Here is a 22,496-nt window from a genome sequence, read left to right on the forward strand (position 1 = left end):
GCAACAGGTAATGGATCACTTGATGATTACCTGTTCTGTTCATTCCCTCTGGGGCACCTGGCATTGGCCACTGTCAGAAGATGGGATACTGGGCTAGATGGACCCTTGGTCTGACCCAGTGTGGCTGTTCTTAAGATTTATTTACTTATAGAATCCTAGTCATCACTAGCCTTTAAATGTAAAAGCAGCATTATTAAGATTACAGAATACCATAGTTAGCAATTTCTAACAGTTTAAATATCACTCCCTTACTGGAAGAGTGGCCGTGGTCTAGGAAGGTATAAAAGATACCTTTCAGTGACTGATTCAGAGTTACTGCCATCTTCAAGTGTGGTTCCACTCTGAAAAGTAGACGTAGAAATGGCATTGCTGAGCTTCATGTTCACTTTCAATGAATCCAGGTCAAATATGCTCAGTTTAAAGAACAAAATGATGCTTTTCCTAACTTGTTCGCACTGTTGTTGTAGCAGTGTTGGTCCTAGGACACGAGAGAGACAAGATGGGTGAGGGAATATCTTTTATTGGACCAACTTCTGTTAGTGAAAGAAACAAACTCTGAGTACCTTTCCCAGACCCGATGAGCGGTTGTTGTAGCTCAAAAGTGTTTCAATCACCAACAGAAGTTGGTCCAATAAAAGATATTACCTCATCCATCGTGTCTCACTTTTCCTAGCTGTGAGTCCAGCTAACTTCACCTCATCTCCAAGAGTCACATCTGTGCCAGCCACTGTTTTCAGTTACAAGTGATTGAAAGTTAATAAAGCGTTCTGTTGATGATGCAAAAGAAGGAATAGAATCCAGCTCAATCCCACCTAGGCTGGGGGGGCTCTGAAGGGCTAACAGATGTGAAAACCTATCTGTATCGCTTCAGTGCGCAGATCTGATCTGACTACACACAGGAGAGCAGATCTAGGGAACGAGAATAGCCATTTACACACAGTTGCATTTTAGAATAGAACCACACCTTAAGGCAGATGGGAAAATGTCATTCTCAAGGCAAAAAGGCAATCAGCTAAAGGCAGAGTTAATGAAGGAAGCATGGACAACAATAAGGCACTCAAATGAGCTAGGAAAAGCCTACACTCAAAATAAACTGAGTCTCCTGCCCCTCCACCCCACCCCACAGTGTTTTCCAACCAAATATGCAAACATGTCATAAGGCTCAAAATCTAGCATTGAAGGGCTAATGTACTGATCTCTCTCACACTGAGTGACCTCAGTTATTGGAGTCTTTCCCATTTACTAGCTAAGGTCAAGATTTCTCTTTTGTTCTCCAAAATGACTTAAATAAATCTACTCCATATCACTTCTAAGGTCTAAAGATAGACTTCCTTTCCATCAGAAAAGAAGAGTTACTTAGCCATTTGTACACAAATTTCACCTACATGACGGACATTAAACAAAGTAAAACATACAAAGTAAGTGAAACACGATGAATATGGAGAAAACCATTGCTAGCAGAGGTAGATAAAAAGAAGACCCTCTGGACTATACTTTAGGATAAGTGCCACATTCCTCAAGAAACCGTTTTCAATCTTTACAAAGTGTATCCATTTTCTTTTTGCCTACAGAAAGCTGTTTTCCCCTCCTCTCCCAAAGTAATCCTACAGTGGACATGATCTATTATCTATGAGAGACTTCTTTTTGTGCCCCAATCTGCTAGTGTTGCTCTAATGGGGTTATTAGTTTGAAAACAAGTTTTTAAGCAAAAGCGTTTCATGAGACACAAACTAACTATGACATGGGATAGGGCGGTGAAACCTCACTCTCTTATTTTGCCTTAAATTCTCAAAATAACTCCTGATACATGCTATGAGTTATTGCTATTTGCTTTAGAAGTTTGGTAAAAAATAAGTTTGTACTTTTATAGAAACGCTGACCCACTGAAGGTAAATGCCAAGCAGTAACCCCCAAATCCCTTTAAATGACTGACCATGAAATTCTATAGTGTACACACACACACTACATACAGAATTTTTAAAAATAAAATGTCTGTTAGTAACTTTGAGATAATGTAACATGTGCGGTCTCTTTTTAGGCTATCCTATGGGCTATGTTGGTGGGCAAGTTCGCTGGATCTTGTTTCAATGTTCAATAGGTGGTGGTTTCGGAAGGATGAACGGACGGTCCGATTCATCAGTGGCTGAAGCGGGCGGAAGTTGTCTACCATCCTCTTTTCCTCCTCCCCAGCTGAGGTAAAGAGCAGCATCCGAAACTCCTCAAGCTGGGAATGACAAATAGTGAATATGAGTGACTGAACAGTCAGAACAACTGGAGTAAAAGGAATACAGGATCACTCAGGTTTGGAAACTATCAGAGCTCGCACTAAACTCAAGTACTGAGAGGTTTTGGCATTAACTTGCAGCATATCTTCACCACCGGCTGATAAAGATCATGTTCTGAACTATATCAATACAAGATATGAACTGCCAATCATCTGTCATCTTCAGGTGAATGACGTCTTTATTCACCTTTAACTTCTTGCCAATCCCGAGACAGTGATGAGTCCTGAGTATTCATGGGTTGCATATGCACCACCTTTATATAAATCTTTCTGTACTTCATCATTCTTAGATTACATCCTGCCTGCAAAGTCTGTTCTCCTAATTCAGACACACACGTTGATGCATGGGAAACATAAGTTTCAGCAACAGTCACGTGTTGCTGCTAGCTGTCAAAACCCAGGCATTAAGCAGATGAGGTTTTTAGCATAGTTTCTTTAAAGCCCATAAGGGAACTGCAGTGACCTGTTCTCTATCAGAAGGGATGGGATTTTTAGGGAGAGAAAGGAAAGACACAGTACAGAAGAGTCTGAATTGAAAAACAGAACACACTATACCTCAAATTAAAGTTTTCTTCTTTGCTCTGTTATACCTTTCTCTTCCTTTCAAGCCACTCTAACTCTTGCATTCCCCTTTGTGTAAAATAAAGCCATATGCCCATCTATACTCCTATTCTTAACAATTTGGAATCTCTGAATTTATTGTTGGACATTAATGTCCCATGGAGCTTTTACTGGGAATTGTCAGTCTTGCATTTGTCATTGTAAACCCCTCAATAACTTGGTGAAAATGAATGAATTTGCCTTCGGTGCCTCCTAAACTAAGAGGAATTGTCAGATCAGATCATGTGTCATTCAAATGGCACATTTTCCCTAGATCTGAAACAATCACTTTAATGTCACAATAATTGGCCATTCTTGATGCGTGTTTTCCTGGATGGTTGGAGAATACTGAGGAGTGCCAGCGAGAACTGTAATTTTAGCCTCTTGCTGCTCCTAATCTCTGTGCCTCTTCTGTCAGTTTGGAACTTCTCCACCTGTATTTTAAGCCAAAGAGCAGTATTAAACTGGCAACATGAGGCACTAGAATTAAGAGCAGCAGGGATACACAGTGACAAGAACTGGATGAACGTTAGAGCACTAAGTATAAATATCAACCTAAAACTGCTAAGTTCCTATTTGAGGTGGCCTCTAAATAGTCCACTTGTGGGCACCCTTCCTTCCTCTTTTTTTTTTTTCTTTTTCTTAAGAAAAAGCTGACTGCCACTCTAATCAACTATAAACAAATCTATCTCCCAAAAGGGCATTAAAAAAAGCTGATAAGCTTTGAGCTCGCAGCACCCTCAGCAGTCAAAAGGAACCAAAAAGCAATTAGGGACTCTCCTCTTTTTTTAAAATATATCCTTGGAACCTTGCACAAGGGGAAGGGAAAAGAGGGTGTGTGTCCCCAGCGCTCTGTAGAAGATTCTGGAAGTCTATAATACAAATGCCTGGATTCCACAACCATGAACATGTATAGCCAACGCTCACTGACACCAGAAGACACTGAGGCCAAGATTTAGCAAGACTCCAAAAAGGATAAGATGTTTCTCTGGATAGTTAACGCTATCAAAATATTTTTGAAGAGCTATTAAACGTCATGTTTAAGCCAATCTCTTAGATCAGGATGAACCCTATTTGTGGAGCAGATTATCCCACATCTGCTACTGTGAGGTTCTTACACCTTACTCTGAAGCATAAGATTCTGATCTCTGTCAGACACAGGTTAGACTAGACTAGACTAGACAGACCTTGGGCCAGGTGGCAATCTCTATGTCCTCCACCTTCCTGGTAAGTAACTTCTCTTTCTGTGGAGCATTTCTTTCCCCCTCTATCCCAGAAGGAATAAACCATCTTTATTTAAAAGCAAACTATTAGCATGATAAATACCTGATTTTGATCAACTTCTATTGGTGTCTTCTTAATAATCCAGGTGACAGATTCAGTAAGTGGTGGAGTGGTCAAAGATCCATCATAGGTCCAATAATCTGGGCATGATGGCATCAAGCAGGAGGGATCAAAGACATCAAACTCAACAATTGTGTCCTAGAGTGCAAGAAAATTCATGTATTAAATATTTTAACCTCTAACAAAAAAGGCCTAGAGGATATATTTGAAAATAAGATAAGTGATAAGATTAGGAACAATACAGTAGTTATTATCAATTTAATGCTGTCAATATTATTATTGAGCAACCATAAAAAAAAGGTTAAGCACTTAAGTCCACTTTCAAAAGTCCTGAGTGTACTTTGACTTCAATTAAAGGTGCAGAATGTTCAGCCTTTTGGAAATCAGGCCACTTACTTGGGTACCTAAAAATAAATGTCTATTTTTTTTAAATGTTGGCCCAAGATTATTTCAGTTTTATATGCTGAATGTGTTTCCACTCAGAGTTGAGAATTTTGTAGGACAGGGGTCGGCAACCTTTGGCTTGTGGCTCGCCAGGGTAAGCACCCTGATGGGCCAGGCCGGTTTGTTTACCTGCCGTGTCTGCCGGTTCGGCCTATCATGGCTCCCACTGGCCGCAGTTCGCCGCTCCAGGCCAATGAGGCTGCGAGAAGCGGTGCGGACCAAGGGATGTGCTGGCTGTTGCTGTACAGTGTTCTTTTCGATGCACTGGAAGTTCTCTCTGAGCAGGCTCGGTCAACATTTATTTAGAGGGGCTTTCATGGCATAAAATATATATATATATATATGAGGGTTTATTACAGGAAAAGATGAAGAGAGATTAATAAGACTGTGACTTTTCATCTTGGAAAAGAGATGCCTCAGCGGGGATATGATAAAGGTCTATAAAATCAAGACTGGTGTGGAGAAAGTAAATAAGGAAATGTTATTTACTCCTTCTCATAACGAAAGAACTGGGGGTCACCAAATGAAATTAATAAACTGTAGTTTTAAAACAAAACAAAAGGAAGCATTTCTTCCAACAATAAACAGTCAACCTGTGGAACTCCTTGCCAGAGAATGTTGTGAAAGCCAAGACTATAAGAAGGTTAAAAAAAGAACTAGATAAATTCATGGAGGATAGGTCCATCAATGGCTATTGACCAGGATGGGCAGGGATGGTGTTCCTAATCCCTGTTTGCCAGAAGATGGGAGTGGGCAACAGGAGGTGGATCAGCTGATCATTACCTGTTTTTTACATTCTCTCTGGGGCACCTGGCATTGGCCACTGTCGGAAGACAGGATCCTGGGCTAGATGGACCTTTGGTCTGACTCAGTATAGACGTTCTTATGTTCTAAGAGTGATTGCAAGTCACTGGGTTGATAGCTTTTCAGTACTCTCGGAGGCAGTTCAGGCATGGGTCAATGTAGGTTCAGGTTCAAGGACATTTGCAAGAGGGACTGGAAAACTTTCAATGTCGACACTGCAAGCTGGAAAGGCATAGCTAGCAACGTGCTACACTGGATCACTGCACTATATCAGGGAATCAAGGAGGTCACTGATAAAATGTATAACCACATAAAGCCAAGAACCAATCTCTGCAGGACTGGAAACATACCTGCTTAATAAAAATCACCCTTAATATCAGCTTCCTGACTGTGAAAATAGGGGCTGCAGAGACTTGAAAGTTATACTCATATAAGAAATCTTGACTGTAGGCTTTTATTAACAAATGTACCCAGTAGAAAAATAACGGATACCAGAAAATCTAATATCACAGACAGTAACCATTGACTATCTCTCTTTACAGCACTGAGTGATTCTCTGAAAAAATTGGCTTTTAGTTACTATGTGGAAATTTTTTAGTAGTTTGGCTTTGTATCAGAGCTCCTCAGCCTCCAGGTAAGGAAAATGCTTTTCTTGATTCAAGCAGATTGGAAAGTGATCACATAAAGTACATCTAAAATGTTAGTGGTTTTCTCTACTTGAATCCAACAACTTTCCCTATCGTTTCAAAATTCCTTAACCTCAGTCCAGTTCCCACCTCCCCACATCAATGACAGTAATAAAGAATTTATTAGTGACTTGATACTATCGAAATATTCTGCATGTTGATAGACTCACTAACAATAAGGATGGAGATATGCATTGGAATATTTAAACATTCCATTTAAAAATATGTATTACCTTGTGTTTAACTGCTGGTAACGCATCTACTAACTTCTGTAGTCCTGCATGATGAGCTCCCAGCTGCATTACACAGATATAAATGTGTAAGTCATCAAGCACACATTACAGAAATACCCACCACAAGAAGTTGAATAAAAAAAGTCTATATATTTTAATTTTAAAAAATTACATATAAAATGCATCACTACAGATGCAGTAACCATTTACCTTCAAAAATACTCCTATGACAACCAAACCATTATTCTCCATGATAGCTTCTTCAAAACTTGTGGACGTGACAGGATTCCAGTGTACTAAATGCAGCTGAAATACAAGTGAATGACAGTTTCACACACATACACAAGACAGACAAATAGAATCAAAACAAATGAAGTTTCTCCTGGTTTTTGTCCTACATTTCGCCTTTGACAATTTGAGATGTACAGCAGCTACCTTAAAAATCAAAAGCCACAAAATGAGAAACTAAAAAATATACTTGAAACTAGTATTTGGTTCTTAGCTGCTTTTTTTAAACAAAAGAACTAACCGTAGCCCCATACTTTTCATTTCACAGAAGACTGATTTTGTTTGTGAGTGACAGATGATAAGAGGGTTATTCAAAGGTGCAGAAGTAAGTTAGCTGCATTAGGCACCTAGCTCCCCTTTGTGTCTTTAAAAATCAAATGGAAACTTTCCCTCATTATAAGAAAGAGATGAGAGATATAGAACAGACAGCTCTCCTAGGGTTAAATCCATCCCAAGTGAAGAGCCAGCCCAGCACAAGACCTATCTGCACAACTTTAAAGTGCCATGTAAGCCTTCTCAATAAGGAACTTAAGTAGCGATACCCCTTGTGCTAGCTCTCTATAAGGAGGTTAATTTGACATCTTATTCATAGTCTGGTTTTTAATAAATCTCACACTACCAAACAAATAAGCAGACACCACTATGGCATCATCAACGGGGGGCGGGGAGGGGAAGAAAGAGGAGGAAAAAACCATTTTCAAGTCTATCTCCATTTTCGTCGCATAAAAAGAAAATTATTTTCACATCTGTCACACTTTCCTCTCTGAGCCTAATGGGTATTTTCTCCCCTAGTTCCACCTCCTTTATTCACTGTTCTCTTATCTTAAGACTTGTCTACACTAGAAAGTAGTACTGCTTGAACTATGCTGGTATAGTTAAAGCAGCCAAACCCTGCCCCACTCATGGTGGATCCAGTTATGTTAGTATAAAAGTGTTTATATCAGTTTGTAGGCTGCTGGCTTGTCCACTCAGCACAGGAATGACTGACACCATGCCCAGAGTCTGGTTCAGGCCCTTCCGAATAAGAACATTCAATATAATTATCCCTTCTCCACTAACCCATGATTTCCTGAAGGATCCTTACTATTCCGTCCCATCCTATACACCCAACTGAGCCACCTGCTGCCTTTTATTGATCTCTACCTGATCAGTCTCAGGTGGCAGGTAGCTGATCCATCACAGGTGAGGCCGGTTCAGGGTTGATAAAAATTGATGACAAAAATCTGATTTTTTTAAATTTAAATCAAACATTTTTATTTAAACACAGGCTTACGTTTTCAAATTAAAATTAAATTTGAAAGTGACAACCAATACTAAGGCCTAAATGTACACGTTTCAAATAATCTAAATTAAATAAAAATAATAATATTAAACAGTATATACCTGCTGCCAACTTTTAAAGAAAGTCAAACCACTGAACTGGAGGAAGTCACTGGCTACCTACCTGTAATCAGAGTTTGCTGAAGTGCTAAACCAGCTTTTGACAGCAGTAACCTCTTCTGCAGGTGCAGAGATTTTTACATTTCAGTTTGTTCATCTAATTCAGTTCAATGACTATCTCATACAAAGTTAAGAAGCCAATTGGGAGTTGTAAAAGCAGAAAAGCTTGTTTTTCTCTTCCATTCTATAAACAAAAACTAGCTGAGAGAGGATAGGGTCTAGTAGTTCTAAAATCTTGAAGGATATGCTGACCAGAAACAATCAGTTTAATTCATTAACTATAGATAATACGGCCTTTGTTTAATATCAATCTTAAATGCAAAGCATGTTTTGATCAACTTTTTTCTTATGTATCAAGCACTTTTATTTAAGAAAAGATTAAAATGCTCTTTTTGTATATTTTTAATTGAATTTGAATTTCCATCCAAATGGAGCTTGACACAAATCACAGGTAAAAAATTGATCATTTAGTAAATAAGAAATGCACCACTTACATTTTCTACCAAAACAAAACATAAAAATTATGAGTCTGAATAAATGTAAGTTAAGCTATATAACTACTTAAATAAATGGGTATAGGTACACTGCATCCTCCTGGTTAGCAAAAAACAGCACCAAATTCAGTGTAAAGGTTGTATTTAGTTGCAAACAACATATTAATGTTCACTAACTAATGAGAATCAACCTTTATCTAGGAAAATAACTAGGAAGTTCAATGCAAAACACATTTAAAACTAGTGATTTAAATCAATCTACCCAGCACTGGGCCAAATTCCCCTTAAAGGGCCAGCCGCTCTGTGACAGAGTTATAGTTAAGGCTATGTTTTATTCATGGCTATTTTTAGTAAAAGTCATGGATAGGTCACAAGCAGTAAACAAAAATTCACGGCCTGTGACCTGTCCATGACTTCTACTATATACACCTGACTAAATCTTGGGGGAGGAGGTGGCCCAGGGGCGCTGCAGGTGCTGGGGGAAACGTGGCCCAGCATCCCCACTGTTGTTGGGGGGTGGGGGACAGCAGGCTCCCTACCTGGCTCCATGCCTCCCCAGAAGTGGGGACATCCCCCTTGCTCAGCTCCTAGGTGGAGGGTGGCCAGGCAGCTCTGCACATTGCCCCCGCCCGAAGCGCCAGCTTCATAGCTTCCATTGGCCGGGAATCGCAGTGAAAGGGAGCTGCGGAGGCAGTGCCTGAAGGCGGAGGCTGCGCACAGAGCTGCCTGGCCACATCTCTGCCTAGGAGTTGAGGGAGGGGGATATTGCCGCTCCCAGGGAGCCCTCCGAGGTAAGCGCCACCCAGAGCCCGCCTCACCCCGTCCTATGTCCCAACCTTCTCCCACACTCAAACTCCTGCTGCTGTTGGGAGGAGGGGGGCATGATGGCCCAAGACTGCCCCAGCAGCAGCTGGTGCAACTGGCGCAGGGGCTGCCTGAGCTGCCCATGGGCCAGGCGCACCACCCACTGCGGAAGTCACGGGGGCCACAGAAAGTCACGGAATCCGTACTTGCAGCCTCAGTTATAATTGATTTAGTCTGAGAAGCAAAATAAGCTCTACCAGCGTAAAGCACCTTTACACAAGTATAACTACATCCACAACAGAGTTCATACCAGTATAACTATCGGTTAAAAAATATAATTCTCAACCATCATCGTTGAATGGGTAAAGCTTTTCTAGTGTAGACCTGGTCTTAGTCTCATCCGCTCGATTTTCCCTTCTACCCTTTCCCCTAAAAGAGAGTAACACGATTTGGGCAGAGACACAGTCCTGCCATCCCAAGCAGCATGGATAGTAACAGCAGTGATGTTTTACTGCATGCCAAGGGCTCATTCTGTGGACTTCATTGTCTGCATTCAAAGAGTGCCATATACCAGAAAAAAAGTGTTACTGGAATTTTCATTCAAGCAGCCAACAACCAATTTTAGGACCACGTGCTTTTCTGGAATGTATGGCAGCTCTCATCTTATTAATAGGACAATGGCTGAACTTTGCTGCTAACTAGGACTGACCATTACTGGTAAGCAGCAGTTCTGTACATCGACCACAGCTTCATACTAGCTTTCTAGCCAGGATTAGGGCTGGAATCACTGAGTTCTAGCCTCCTGCTTGTGCAAATATCAGATAGGAGTACTGTTCAGCATTCCTCCCCATACCTCTGCTGGGTAGACTTTGCTGTCAACCATGTGCTCTGAACCCCATTCATTTATGGCTCCCCAGTGGAAGTGAAACTGCTTTAGCCTGTAATGGTTTTCCAAGGGTCCTCCCATAATTACTGGGGAAAAAAAAGAAAAGAACAACAGTTACATATAGCTGATAACTGATTTAGAACTGCCTCAGTGACATGTGAAAATAATACAGCTTTCTTCTCTCCTTGCATTGTATTTACCCAGCAACAGCTTTACATTAATGTTCTCCCCTTAGCTAACTTTACAGCTCAATTCACTAAAGCATCTAAACAAAATTGCTTGGGGCAAAGGTGTGACTTTAATTAGCTCACAGATGAACTCAAGCTAAAGTTAATTTATGACTTCCCATTTTATAGAGTAAACAAAGCTTCCTCACCCAACTCCCTGCAAGGGAAAGAATTTTTACAAGTTCAATCAGGATTTGTCTGGCAGAGTCATGGTGACTATATGTAACACCTTCTCTGAGCAGGTGCATCAGAAGCGGTTCAGTGGGTTGTCACTGAATATTTACAGCATCAGGATTCAAAGACAAAAATAGTTTCTCCATCTATGACATGATCAATGAAACCTGGAACTGTAGAAGATACTGGAATTTCTCAGATGATAATACAAACCACAAATATCCTCCAAAGTCTTATTCTAACTGTACGAATACAATTAGTATATTTTGGCAAGCATACGATCTTAAATCTTCTTTAAATGTTACAGAAGTTTAGAAAATGTGACTCTGCAAGAACTGTGACTGACACGTTTTAGAGCATCAGTCCAACACTCAACTATTTCCAAAATGCCTGTAAAATATGCTGATATTTTGTATGTTGAAAACTATTTGGATGCTGATCAGGAAGTGTCTAAACACTGTCTGCATATGTGCAAAAATCCAAAGTTTGTAGAAGTTAGACTGTATTATTTACATGTGATATTTTGAATTGGCCTAAGTCATAATAGAATGTAATCCTTCCTAGTCTCATATTTATTAAATTATTAAAATAGCAACTCATAATTTAGTTTAAGCAGGCATTAGACTTTTTGTAATTGGTATACTCACCAAAACTCAAATTATGTATCTGGTTTTGAATGAACTCCTGATGTTTACCGTTTTTCCTGGTGGGAATGATCCACAGGGTCACTCCAGATTAAAAACACAGGATCCTCCTGGTTCTAAATCCCTTTTTGCTAGTCACTAGATCATAGCACCTTCTAAACTACTAGTACCAATTACATATAACGGACTATTAACTAACATTGTTATGTGCTTTACAAACTGATTTACTGATGTTAAATACATAGTACAGAATTACTATTTTATATCAAACCACTATATAGAGTAATTAATTCTAACCGCACTCTTGGAAAGAGGGGAATTAATTCTTTTCAGAGGAGAAAACTAAGGTGGAGGGATTAAGGCCTAAATTATCAGAAGTGACCAATGATTTTGGTTGTCCAATCTGTAACACCTTGGGCCTGCTTTTCGCGAGTACCACAACCCCACATCATCCACTGACCTCAGTTGGAGTCATGAAAGTTCAGCATATTTGAGAACTTTAGGCAAGTCGCTAAAAGACAGAGCAGCTGAGAGTCAGAGCTTGGATTAGAACTCAGCTATTCTTGGCTTTTAGTTCCACGTTAAGTCCACTAGACAATGTTGCTTTTCCAGCTGTAGTTAAACCAACCTAACATAGAATCATAGACTTGAAGGTCAGAAGGGACCATTATGATCATCTAGTCTAATCTCCTGCACAACGCAGGCCACAGAATCTCACCCACCCACTCCTGTATCAAACCTGTATCTGAGTCACTGAGGTCCTCAAATCATGGCTTAAAGACTTCAAGGTGCAGAAAACCTTCCAACAAGTGACCCATGCCCCACGCTGCAGAGGAAAGCGAAAACTCCCAGGGATTCTGCCAATCTGTTCTGGAGGAAAATTCCTTCCCAACCCCAAATATGGCGATCAGCTAAACCCTGAGCATGTGGGCAAGACTCACCAGCCAGACACCCAGGAAAGAATTATCTGTAGTAACTCAGATCCCACCTCATCTAACATCCCATCACAAGCCACTGGGCATAGTTACCGCTAGTAGTCAACACCTTGGCCTTGGCCTTCCAAAGTAGGTGTACTTACTTATCGGAGCAAAATCTTGCCTATGCAAGACTCCCCCAGGAACCTTTCTATATGCAGGAGGAAGCAACTCCAGAGGTCAGAATGCAGACCAGGAGTCATATGACTCATTTGTGCCAAAGACTGGCTATATGATCACTGGCACGTCACTTCTCCTCCCTGCTCCTCAGTTTCTTCATGTGCATAATAGGGATGCTAACACTTGCTCACCTCTGTACACCACTGGGATCGGGGGAAAAGGTGGGAATAAAAGGACTATGGTCCTGATCCTCCAGCATGGAAGCCAATGGGAATTTTGTCACTGACTTCAGACCCTATATAATACAAGGGTGTTATTACTAACAGAGACAGTGATTTGTTCACCTCCTGGCTAAAGGAAAGATACTTGAAAACAGCTGATGGAGCCATGTCTTTCTTAGAAAAATTTCATGCATTTGCCCCAAACTTCCACTCACACTGTAAAATTCCAATTATTTGTTAATGGAGCAGTATAGCACCAAGATGTACAACTTGACATTTAGCTCATCTAACACCCCATGACTAGTTATCTCAGCTATTTCTTTGCATCAGTGAAAAACTGAATATTAGTTTTAAAATACATTAAAGCTTTCTTTCTTCATTTTTTAAACAGGTTCAAAGGAGACAGTAAAGCAAAGTAAGTATAATGAGAGAGCACTGGGGGGGCAGGGAATTAAGACCCCATTCCTATAATGACCTCCACACCTGATCCTATTTGTACATGTGAATCCATGAATACTCAGACTAGAGTGACCAGATGTTCCAATTTTATAGGGACAGTCATGATTTTTAGGTCTTTTTCTTATATAGGCTCCTATTACCCCCCACCCCTGTCCTGATTTTTCACACTTCCTGTCTGGTCACCATAACTCAAGACTCATGGGAATAGCCCCACTCACCTACACAGGTTACTCATGTAAATAAAGTTACTCACAAGCATGTCTATTTGTGAAATCAGACCCTTATGACACGTGATAGACAAAGATAATAAACAGGGTTTACAATCTCTTTCCAGTCACTGACACTTTTTGGTTTTTCATGGCCTACAACAATGCTGATTGGTTTCACAACACCATACTTTAAAGGGACTCCCTCTTTAAAAACAAAAAAAAGTAGCAGCAGCTTGTCTGAAACTTTTTTTTTTAAACCTAAAAAGACAAGGTGAGTGAGATAATATCTTTTGCTAGACCAATTTCTGTTGGTGAGAGAGACAAGCTTTCAAGCTTACACAGAGCTGTTCTTTAAACTTAGCAATGTTACAAGTCCATTTCCATCCAGTAGATGGCAGTGGTGCATATAAATAACCAGTACATTACATACCTTTCCCACACCCCTTTTTCCCCTTGCTCTCTTCAGTCTCCTGTTCTGCTTGTCTAAAGCACCCAATGGCAGGGCTAATCTCCTTTTGCAAGTGTCATGTTTTTGTCTCAGCTCAGGAGTTCAGCATTTCTGTTTACCTTGGATATGCCCTTCTCTTTTCATCATTTTGTACTTTTCTTCAACATTTTTAATCTTATTTTTCAACTCCACTGCATTTTATCCATGTTGCTTTCACCTATCTCTCTTGCAGTTGAGTGATAGAAGCTGGGAGGAAGACAAAGCAGAAAGAGAAGCCAAAGATAGAGGAGGAATAAGAGAGTGAAAGCAGACTGTGGGGGAAAGAGAGGGAGAAGTTTAGAAAGTTGAAAGGCATATAAAAGAAAATCTCTGTCAAAGTAAAAGCAGAACAGGCTTGTACAGTACAATACGGTGGCTAATGAGCTTGTGCTGCTTCTAAATAGTGCAATTATCCTAGACTGCTCCACTGTAATTAGCACACTAATACAATTACACACTACCCTTTAAAAACATGAATGTGCTATTGCACGATTTCCTTGTTCTATATACACCTGGATAATGGATTAATATACAATATTAAATTAGCAAAACAGTCAGTGACACGGGTTGTTATAACTTCAAAGAGGAACCTGGAAAAGCACAGGGGTTTCAGAAATGGTGTACAGAAGTTGTAGCAAATGAGGTCTACACACAAAGTAGTTACATGACAGGCATTGCAATTTGGCCAGAAGGAGATGTTTTAATATGCACAATCAGTTTGGGAGTGACATTAGGATCTTCTGTTCCGAAAGACAGAAGAAAGGGAGCGATCATCATCAAGTGACATGAGGTGTTAACACTTGCAAATCTCTGCTAATAGCAACAGAAGTGCAAAGCACAAATGTTCATGACAATAAGGAGGGGCAGCCAGGTGCTTGACAATAAATTTTGAGGGGAAATAATGGCTCAGAATGACTGGATAAATAGAATTCCCACACTTCCCTCCATCAAGAGATCTGTTTCTGTGCTTGTAATAAGTGAGAACAGGGACAGTTTCCACTCCATAATACTATTATTTGGGCAAATGTTACTTGCTTATAAGCAACTTCAGGACTTGTTAATCTTCCTTTTCTTGTTAACCTGGGGATCCAACGTTCTATGAAGAAGCCACAATAATGGATCTCTTTTATAAGATGTTTTCTCAATCCCTCTTCAAACATCATCCAAAATAAAAGTGTTGGTATCACAGAAACAAGATGTTTACGAATACAGCACTGAGACACCTTCCCCAGAGTTTTTCTGATAGAAGTATTAAAACTGTGAACCTCCTAAGCTAGAGATGTTCAGACGCATTTTGCTCTTGTCCCATGAAAGAGTCAAGCCTTTCCTGCACTGCATAAATACTCATCCCAGACCACCTGTGTTTCTAATTGGGAAGGTCTGAACTCATCCAACTCTAAATATTATCTTTCCACATTGACAGTTTGGCTAACTAGGGTGAATCAAATGCTATCTAATATATGTGACCAACTGCTACTACTTCATAGATGTTACTAAATATTCTATACATACCTAATTGTAATAGAAAACTGCACTAATATGCTTTTGTCAAATAGATTTTAAGAGAATCAAGGATGAAAAACCTTGAGTTTAGCAGTAATATCTTGAATTTAAACTCACTTGAATTTGCAGTCCAAATTAAAAAATGTATCTGGCAGAGATAAAGCATTTAGCTGTTATCTATAGGTAGAGCTTGGAGATTTTTTTAAAGCAACCTGATCACATGTATTTGCTTACCACATTATCAAATCAGCATTATTTATTTTCCCTCAAGAGTTTACTCAGATTAAATAGTTCTACCAGAACAATGTACTCTTCAAAAAGGAATGTGCACCTCGCTGGCTGATTATTTCAAATGCATTACTTTTATGTTAACACAAACAGATAAACAGCCGATTATTTCATTAATGTTTAATTCCAGAATTACAATTTTAAATCCAGTACACACACGCAAGCACTACCTAAAAAAGAGAATGAGGTAAAATCAACAGGAAGGACATAAAGGCTTGTGCAACAAGTGTAGAAGGTTTGCACAATACACAACTTAAACCCTTAATACAGGGCTTCGGTGGAGCTTGTGCAGAACCAATGCACTGAGATACTGATTACAGTGAATCCTTGCTTAGAGAAAAGCTGTTCTGTAAAAGGGGGAGAAAAATCACCTTCTTTAGAAGATGATTATACTATAAATTGGTTTTCAGCCTTTGTTTTCTGATTCTTACTGAGAGAGAGAGACAGATCTTATAGTATGGCATGGACAGGATTTTTCAGCTGCAGATGGAAATAACACATCAACCTGATCTTGTTGCACTCCTTACCTGATTTGTCTGCAGAATCGTCAAATTCAACCTGGAACGAGTACCCATTGTTCCAGATATAGAGACATGTGGTTGGGTCATAGTGGATTTTCAGGGGCTTCAGGTGAGGGTCATAAACACTGTCTCTCCACTGGATGTTGATTGGAGACTGCCGAGTACCCCCAGAAACGGAAAGCTCGCTCTGCCAAAGCGGATGCACTAGAAGCAGAACCCAGAATCAGTCCCTAATGTGTTGTACAGCATTTATGACAGAATACGTTATATTTTTTTGGCAACAGAAAGTGCCTCAGAATATGACTTTCAAAGGCTAGATTCACATCAGCTTGTCTACAAGAAAATAAAGAAAACAGTACATTCCACTTGCATGACTCAGATTTACCCAGGGAAGTTTAGTAACTTGCTTCACAGCTGTGTCTGTCACAATAATAAAGCTATTCAAAGCAATTTTGTTTTCTCTCATTTGTCAGGGATAGATTTTTCCTCAATTGTCAACAAATGTACATAGGTCTTCTGTTTCGCTACTTAGTTAATATAGAGCTGTGTCATGTTACTTTATTTTTGCTTATGTATAGGCACAGCAGGATTCAATTTTAATTTATAACTATCAATAAAACATGGATTTCAGCTGACATAGTAAAATTGACCATAAAAAAAAAATAAAAAGTCAGTAACAATCAGCATATCTGCAGGGAGCCCTCTGTAGTCCTGCTGTTACAGGAGTGAGTGAGCAGGTCCATGAAAGCGGAATTACAGAGCTATTCTTCCTCGGGGCTGGTAACGGCCTTTCCTTGCAGGATTAAGGTGTGGGGGGAGGCTGTGTTTGGCCTGGCCCAGTGCAGCAGAAACCCCTGGTTAGGACTGTACAGAGGATGAGCCCCAGCTGTGGGAGAGGCCATCCTGCTGCAGAACAGTTCCTGCCAGAGAATGGCTCCCACACTGCCGGCTGGCGGTTGAGCAAGTTAAGTGGGGCGGGTGACACCCTATCCCTGCAGGCACAAGATGAGGGGAAGGCTGTGGTCCTAGCCAGGTGGAGCATTGATTCTCCTGAGCCAGAACTGCAAGGAGCCATTGTCGTTGTCATCGTCCCCAGGAGTGGGGAAGGTCACCATGCTGCTGAATGCCTGTCCCCAGGCAGAAACCATAGAACAAAGGGGTGGCCCCGTGGCCAACAAATCATCCTCCTCCTTGCGGTCCTGGCCAGAGGTCTCTGCCATGCCCCACATTTTGTGCCTGTATGGATCTTGTGTCACCAGGCCTGTGGCCATGCAGGGAGCCCTCAGCAGGTCTGCAATCACCATCCACGAGTGTGGAGCCAATTCTGGGCAGGAACTCTTCAGCAGCACGTTGACCTCCCTCGCAGCCATGGCTTGTCATCTTCCTTACTATCCTCCCCAGGGTCTCTGCTCTGCCAGGCCAGGACTTCTGAAGCCTCCCCCACACCTTGCGCCTCAGTGTTTTGGGCCCCTCCGCTGCACAGGGAGCCCCCTGCAGCCCCACGGTCAGCAGTGCCCTACCCCCATCTCCCACAACTGTCAAAATAAAGTTAAAAATTGAAAAAAATTATCACAGAAAAAAATTTGAATTCTGCCAAGCCTACTTATGTACTGGTATGACCAACTGACATCAGCGCAGCTCCAGACGCAGCAGGTGAACTGCCAGTTCAGAACAAGAATATTCTTTGGAAGGCTCCATAAAAATTGGGTCTTTTCCCATCACACTTCTCTGTTTATGCTGCACATGGCTGGTAATGGATCCCTATTAAGCACTTCTAAAGCACTTATTACAGTATCACCACTGATCTCGCAAGGTGGAATAAAAGACAGATCTTTGTGCCTGCAAGGAGCCCCACTAACTGCCTATGCAGAGCAACTTGCAGGATTGGGACCTATGCATGTACTCAACTTCCAGAGAATCATATTCAACTCATGTAAGGAAATGAGAATCAGGAGGCTGACAAAACTTGCCTGGATCTGGGAAGTCGGGGGTGCTAAATGACTAACGGGCAGCGATTCTGGTAGTCAGTGAACTACTGAAGGTCCACCGACAAATTTCTGGTCATCTACCAATTGGTCTGAAAATTTACCATAAAAATCTTTGAAGTGAGATGGGCTCAGCTATTTTATTAAAAGAATTTGTACAAATTTACCAGCCTCATTTTCTTTTATGTGAAAGGAAAGGTTAAATATTGTAACAGACCATTCACATGACAGGTGACTAAACCATTTTCCCTCCAGCCCCTCAACATGAATCTAGGCACGCTGAAGGTCACTGCTCCTGAGGAAGCTTGCAGCACTGCAGCTCACTTATATGTCAGTCAGCGCCCAATCAGGACCTCACCTCTAGAGGAAATGCACATATTTGTCTCCTATTATTGTTAACACTGTTTCTGGACACTGTAATCAGGAAAGTGTAATTAACAAGCTGCTGTAAATCTCAGCAACTTTTAATGTAACTTTTGAAGAACAGGCAGTCTATCAAAAAATGTGGAACTGCAAATGTAAATTTAAAATTAAACAGAGACAGACAAAGTGGTGATGTTAAAGAAGATCTTTCGCACTGGTTTGGGATAGCAAGAAAGGATGTGACAGTACTTACTAGCTGGAAGGACTCAAACTATGTGACAGTCCAGCTGAAGATTATGACTTGTCTTCTGCTATCAATTAACTCTTGTGCCAAACTGATCACAATGCATCTATATTAACACTTAAGACGCAACTGTTCATAGAATTGTGATGAACTGGTGGCACACGCATTAAAATTGCATATTAACACATGGTTGATGGACTGGCAATTTTTTCCTCTCAAAAATGGTCTCTTGCAATAAGTTTGAGAACCAATCTTGTGTAAAGACAGGAAGCCAAACTAATTAAAAGTTGGAGGATTTCCTTTTTAAAAACGAATAGCCTGACAGAGGAGTGGAGAAGAGCAGTTATGCCGAAAACCAGGAGTTTTTAGTAACAAAACCAGGAGTTTTTAGTAACGAAACCAGACCAGTTGTGAAGGAGAAGAATGTTGTTTACAAGGGACTGAGCCTGCCCCTGCATCGGGATCTGATGGGGGGAGTGAGAGACCGCCAGGAGCGAGGCTGAATGCATCCACCCTGGGTGTAGGGCAGTGCCTAGGGTGCCCTGGAGTCCCCAAGGGAGGGGACGGGATGCAGGGGCTGCCCCGGTTCAGGGAGCCTGGAGGTTTCCGGGGGATAAGAGGTGCTGGGTGCCCAGGTAGGGAGAGGCTGGGGCAGGCTGCCGGGGGGTTACCGAGGAACGGGTGCAGGGTTTCTCGAGGGGGGTCCCGTCCCGGGGGAATATCCCGGGGAACGGGGTCCCCGAGGAGAGCCTATCCCGGGCCGGGGGGGGGGGTGAGGGCTCTGTGGCGGATGGCCCGGGGGAGCCGCCGCAGGGGCCGGGGGTCGGACTCACGGGCGTCGCGGAGGCGGAAGGAGGAGCAGGCGGCCAGGCTGCAGCGTCTCGCCCCCCGCGGCTCGGTGCAGGGGGCGGCGGGCGGGCGGAGGCGCTGGGCCGAGGCCGCCAGGGCCCTTCGCAGCAGCTGCAACGGCATCTCCGCGGGGCCCACAGCGCCGCGTCCGCCCTCCGCCAATTCCGGAGCAGCCGCCGGCTCCGCGGGGCCTGGCCCTGGCCCTGGCCCTGCCTTCGCCTCAGCCGGCCCCGCCCTCCGCCAATCCCGGAGCAGCCGCCGGCTCCGCGGGGCCTGGCCCTGGCCCTGCCTTCGCCTCAGCCGGCCCCGCCCTCCGCCGCGCCCGCCTGGCTGCAGAGCCCAGGGCGGACAGCAGCCGGCAGCCTCGGGGCCCTGGGTGGGAGCTCGCGACGGTCTGTCTCCCCGCCCGGCCTCCCGCCTCTCGCCTCTCCGAGTCTTCCTGTCTGGGCCTGTCCTTAGGCCTCTCTGCCTCCCCTGGGCCTGGCGCTAGATTGTCCGTCCTGCCCCGGCCGTTACACTCATTGTCTGTGCCAGTCTATATGGCCCCTCTGTCTGTCCGTCCTGCCCCGGCCCTTACACTCTCCTTGTCTGTGCCAGTCTATATGGCCCCTCTGTCTGTCTGTCCTGCCCCGGCCCTTACACTCTCATTGTCTGTGCCAGTCTATATGGCCCCTCTGTCTGTCTGTCCTGCCCTGGTCCTTACACTCTCATTGTCTGTGCCAGTCTATATGGCCCCTCTGTCTGTCTGTCCTGCCCCGGCCCTTACACTCTCATTGTCTGTGCCAGTCTATATGGCCCCTCTGTCTGTCTGTCCTGCCCCGGCCCTTACACTCTCATTGTCTGTGCCAGTCTATATGGCCCCTCTGTCTGTCTGTCCTGCCCTGGTCCTTACACTCTCATTGTCTGTGCCAGTCTATATGGCCCCTCTGTCTGTCTGTCCTGCCCCGGCCCTTACACTCTCATTGTCTGTGCCAGTCTATATGGCCCCTCTGTCTGTCTGTCCTGCCCCGGCCCTTACACTCTCATTGTCTGTGCCAGTCTATATGGCCCCTCTGTCTGTCTGTCCTGCCCCGGCCCTTACACTCTCATTGTCTGTGCCCAGTCTATATGGCCCCTCTGTCTGTCTGTCCTGCCCCGGCCCGTACACTCTCATTGTCTGTGCCAGTCTATATAGCCCCTCTGTCTGTCTGTCCTGCCCCGGCCCGTAAACTCTCATTGTCTGTGCCAGTCTATATAGCCCCTCTGTCTGTCCGTCCTGCCCTGGTCCTTACACTCTCATTGTCTGTGCCAGTCTATATGGCCCCTCTGTCTGTCTGTCCTGCCCCGGCCCGTACACTCTCATTGTCTGTGCCAGTCTATATAGCCCCTCTGTCTGTCCGTCCTGCCCTGGTCCTTACACTCTCATTGTCTGTGCCAGTCTATATGGCCCCTCTGTCTGTCCGTCCTGCCCTGGTCCTTACACTCTCCTTGTCTGTGCCAGTCTATATGGCCCCTCTGTCTGTCCGTCCTGCCCCGGCCCTTACACTCTCCTTGTCTGTGCCAGTCTATATGGCCCCTCTGTCTGTCTGTCCTGCCCTGGCCCTTACACTCTCATTGCCTGTGCCAGTCTATATGGCCCCTCTGTCTGTCCGTCCTGCCCTGGTCCTTACACTCTCATTGTCTGTGCCCAGTCTATATGGCCCCTCTGTCTGTCCTGCCCTGGCCCTTACACTCTCCTTGTCTGTGCCAGTCTATATGGCCCCTCTGTCTGTCTGTCTTGCCCCGGCCCTTACACTCTCATTGTCTGTGCCAGTCTATATGGCCCCTCTGTCTGTCCGTCCTGCCCTGGCCCTTACACTCTCATTGTCTGTGCCAGTCTATATGGCCCCTCTGTCTTTCCTGCCCCGGCCCTTACACTCTCCTTGTCTGTGCCAGTCTATATGGCCCCTCTGTCTGTCTGTCCTGCCCCGGCCCTTACACTCTCATTGTCTGTGCCAGTCTATATGGCCCCTCTGTCGGTCTGTCCTGCCCTGGCGCTTACACTCTCATTGTCTGTTCCAGTCTATATGGCCCCTCTGTCGGTCTGTCCTGCCCTGGCGCTTACACTCTCATTGCCTGTGCCAGTCTATATGGCCCCTCTGTCTGTCTGTCCTGCCCCAGCCCTTACACTCTCATTGTCTGTGCCCAGTCTATATGGCCCCTCTGTCTGTCCGTCCTGCCCCGGCCCTTACACTCTCATTGTCTGTGCCAGTCTATATGGCCCCTCTGTCTGTCCGTCCTGCCCTGGTCCTTACACTCTCATTGTCTGTGCCCAGTCTATATGGCCCCTCTGTCTGTCCTGCCCTGGCCCTTACACTCTCCTTGTCTGTGCCAGTCTATATGGCCCCTCTGTCTGTCTGTCTTGCCCCGGCCCTTACACTCTCATTGTCTGTGCCAGTCTATATGGCCCCTCTGTCTGTCCGTCCTGCCCTGGTCCTTACACTCTCATTGTCTGTGCCCAGTCTATATGGCCCCTCTGTCTGTCCTGCCCTGGCCCTTACACTCTCCTTGTCTGTGCCAGTCTATATGGCCCCTCTGTCTGTCTGTCTTGCCCCGGCCCTTACACTCTCATTGTCTGTGCCAGTCTATATGGCCCCTCTGTCTGTCCGTCCTGCCCTGACCCTTACACTCTCATTGTCTGTGCCAGTCTATATGGCCCCTCTGTCTTTCCTGCCCCGGCCCTTACACTCTCCTTGTCTGTGCCAGTCTATATGGCCCCTCTGTCTGTCTGTCCTGCCCCGGCCCTTACACTCTCATTGTCTGTGCCAGTCTATATGGCCCCTCTGTCGGTCTGTCCTGCCCTGGCGCTTACACTCTCATTGTCTGTGCCAGTCTATATGGCCCCTCTGTCGGTCTTGTCCTGCCCTGGCGCTTACACTCTCATTGCCTGTGCCAGTCTATAT

The 22,496-nt window shown here is 43.8% G+C and overlaps 1 protein-coding gene across 3 annotated transcripts; it reads right to left on the reverse strand.

Annotated features, from left to right (window-relative positions):
- Window positions 1-56: 56 nt before the first annotated feature.
- CA5A (carbonic anhydrase 5A) lies at window positions 57-19,698 on the reverse strand. 3 transcript variants are annotated; one of them, XM_030581742.1, is made up of 7 exons: window positions 19,560-19,698; window positions 16,141-16,338; window positions 10,275-10,393; window positions 6,606-6,701; window positions 6,396-6,458; window positions 4,211-4,366; window positions 57-2,224 (listed from the first exon to the last, which is right to left on the reverse strand). In XM_030581742.1, the coding sequence occupies exons 1-7, from the start codon at window positions 19,696-19,698 to the stop codon at window positions 2,045-2,047; spliced, it is 951 nt and encodes a 316-aa protein (XP_030437602.1). In that variant the 3' UTR covers window positions 57-2,044. The 3 variants fall into 3 exon arrangements, with proteins under 3 accessions (XP_030437602.1, XP_030437605.1, XP_030437604.1); XM_030581745.1 differs by lacking the exon at window positions 19,560-19,698 and adding an exon at window positions 18,736-19,522; XM_030581744.1 differs by lacking the exon at window positions 19,560-19,698 and adding an exon at window positions 17,746-18,715.
- Window positions 19,699-22,496: the final 2,798 nt, after the last annotated feature.

This window comes from Gopherus evgoodei, chromosome 12, assembly GCF_007399415.2.
Source record: "Gopherus evgoodei ecotype Sinaloan lineage chromosome 12, rGopEvg1_v1.p, whole genome shotgun sequence".
Lineage (NCBI taxonomy): Eukaryota > Metazoa > Chordata > Testudines > Testudinidae > Gopherus > Gopherus evgoodei.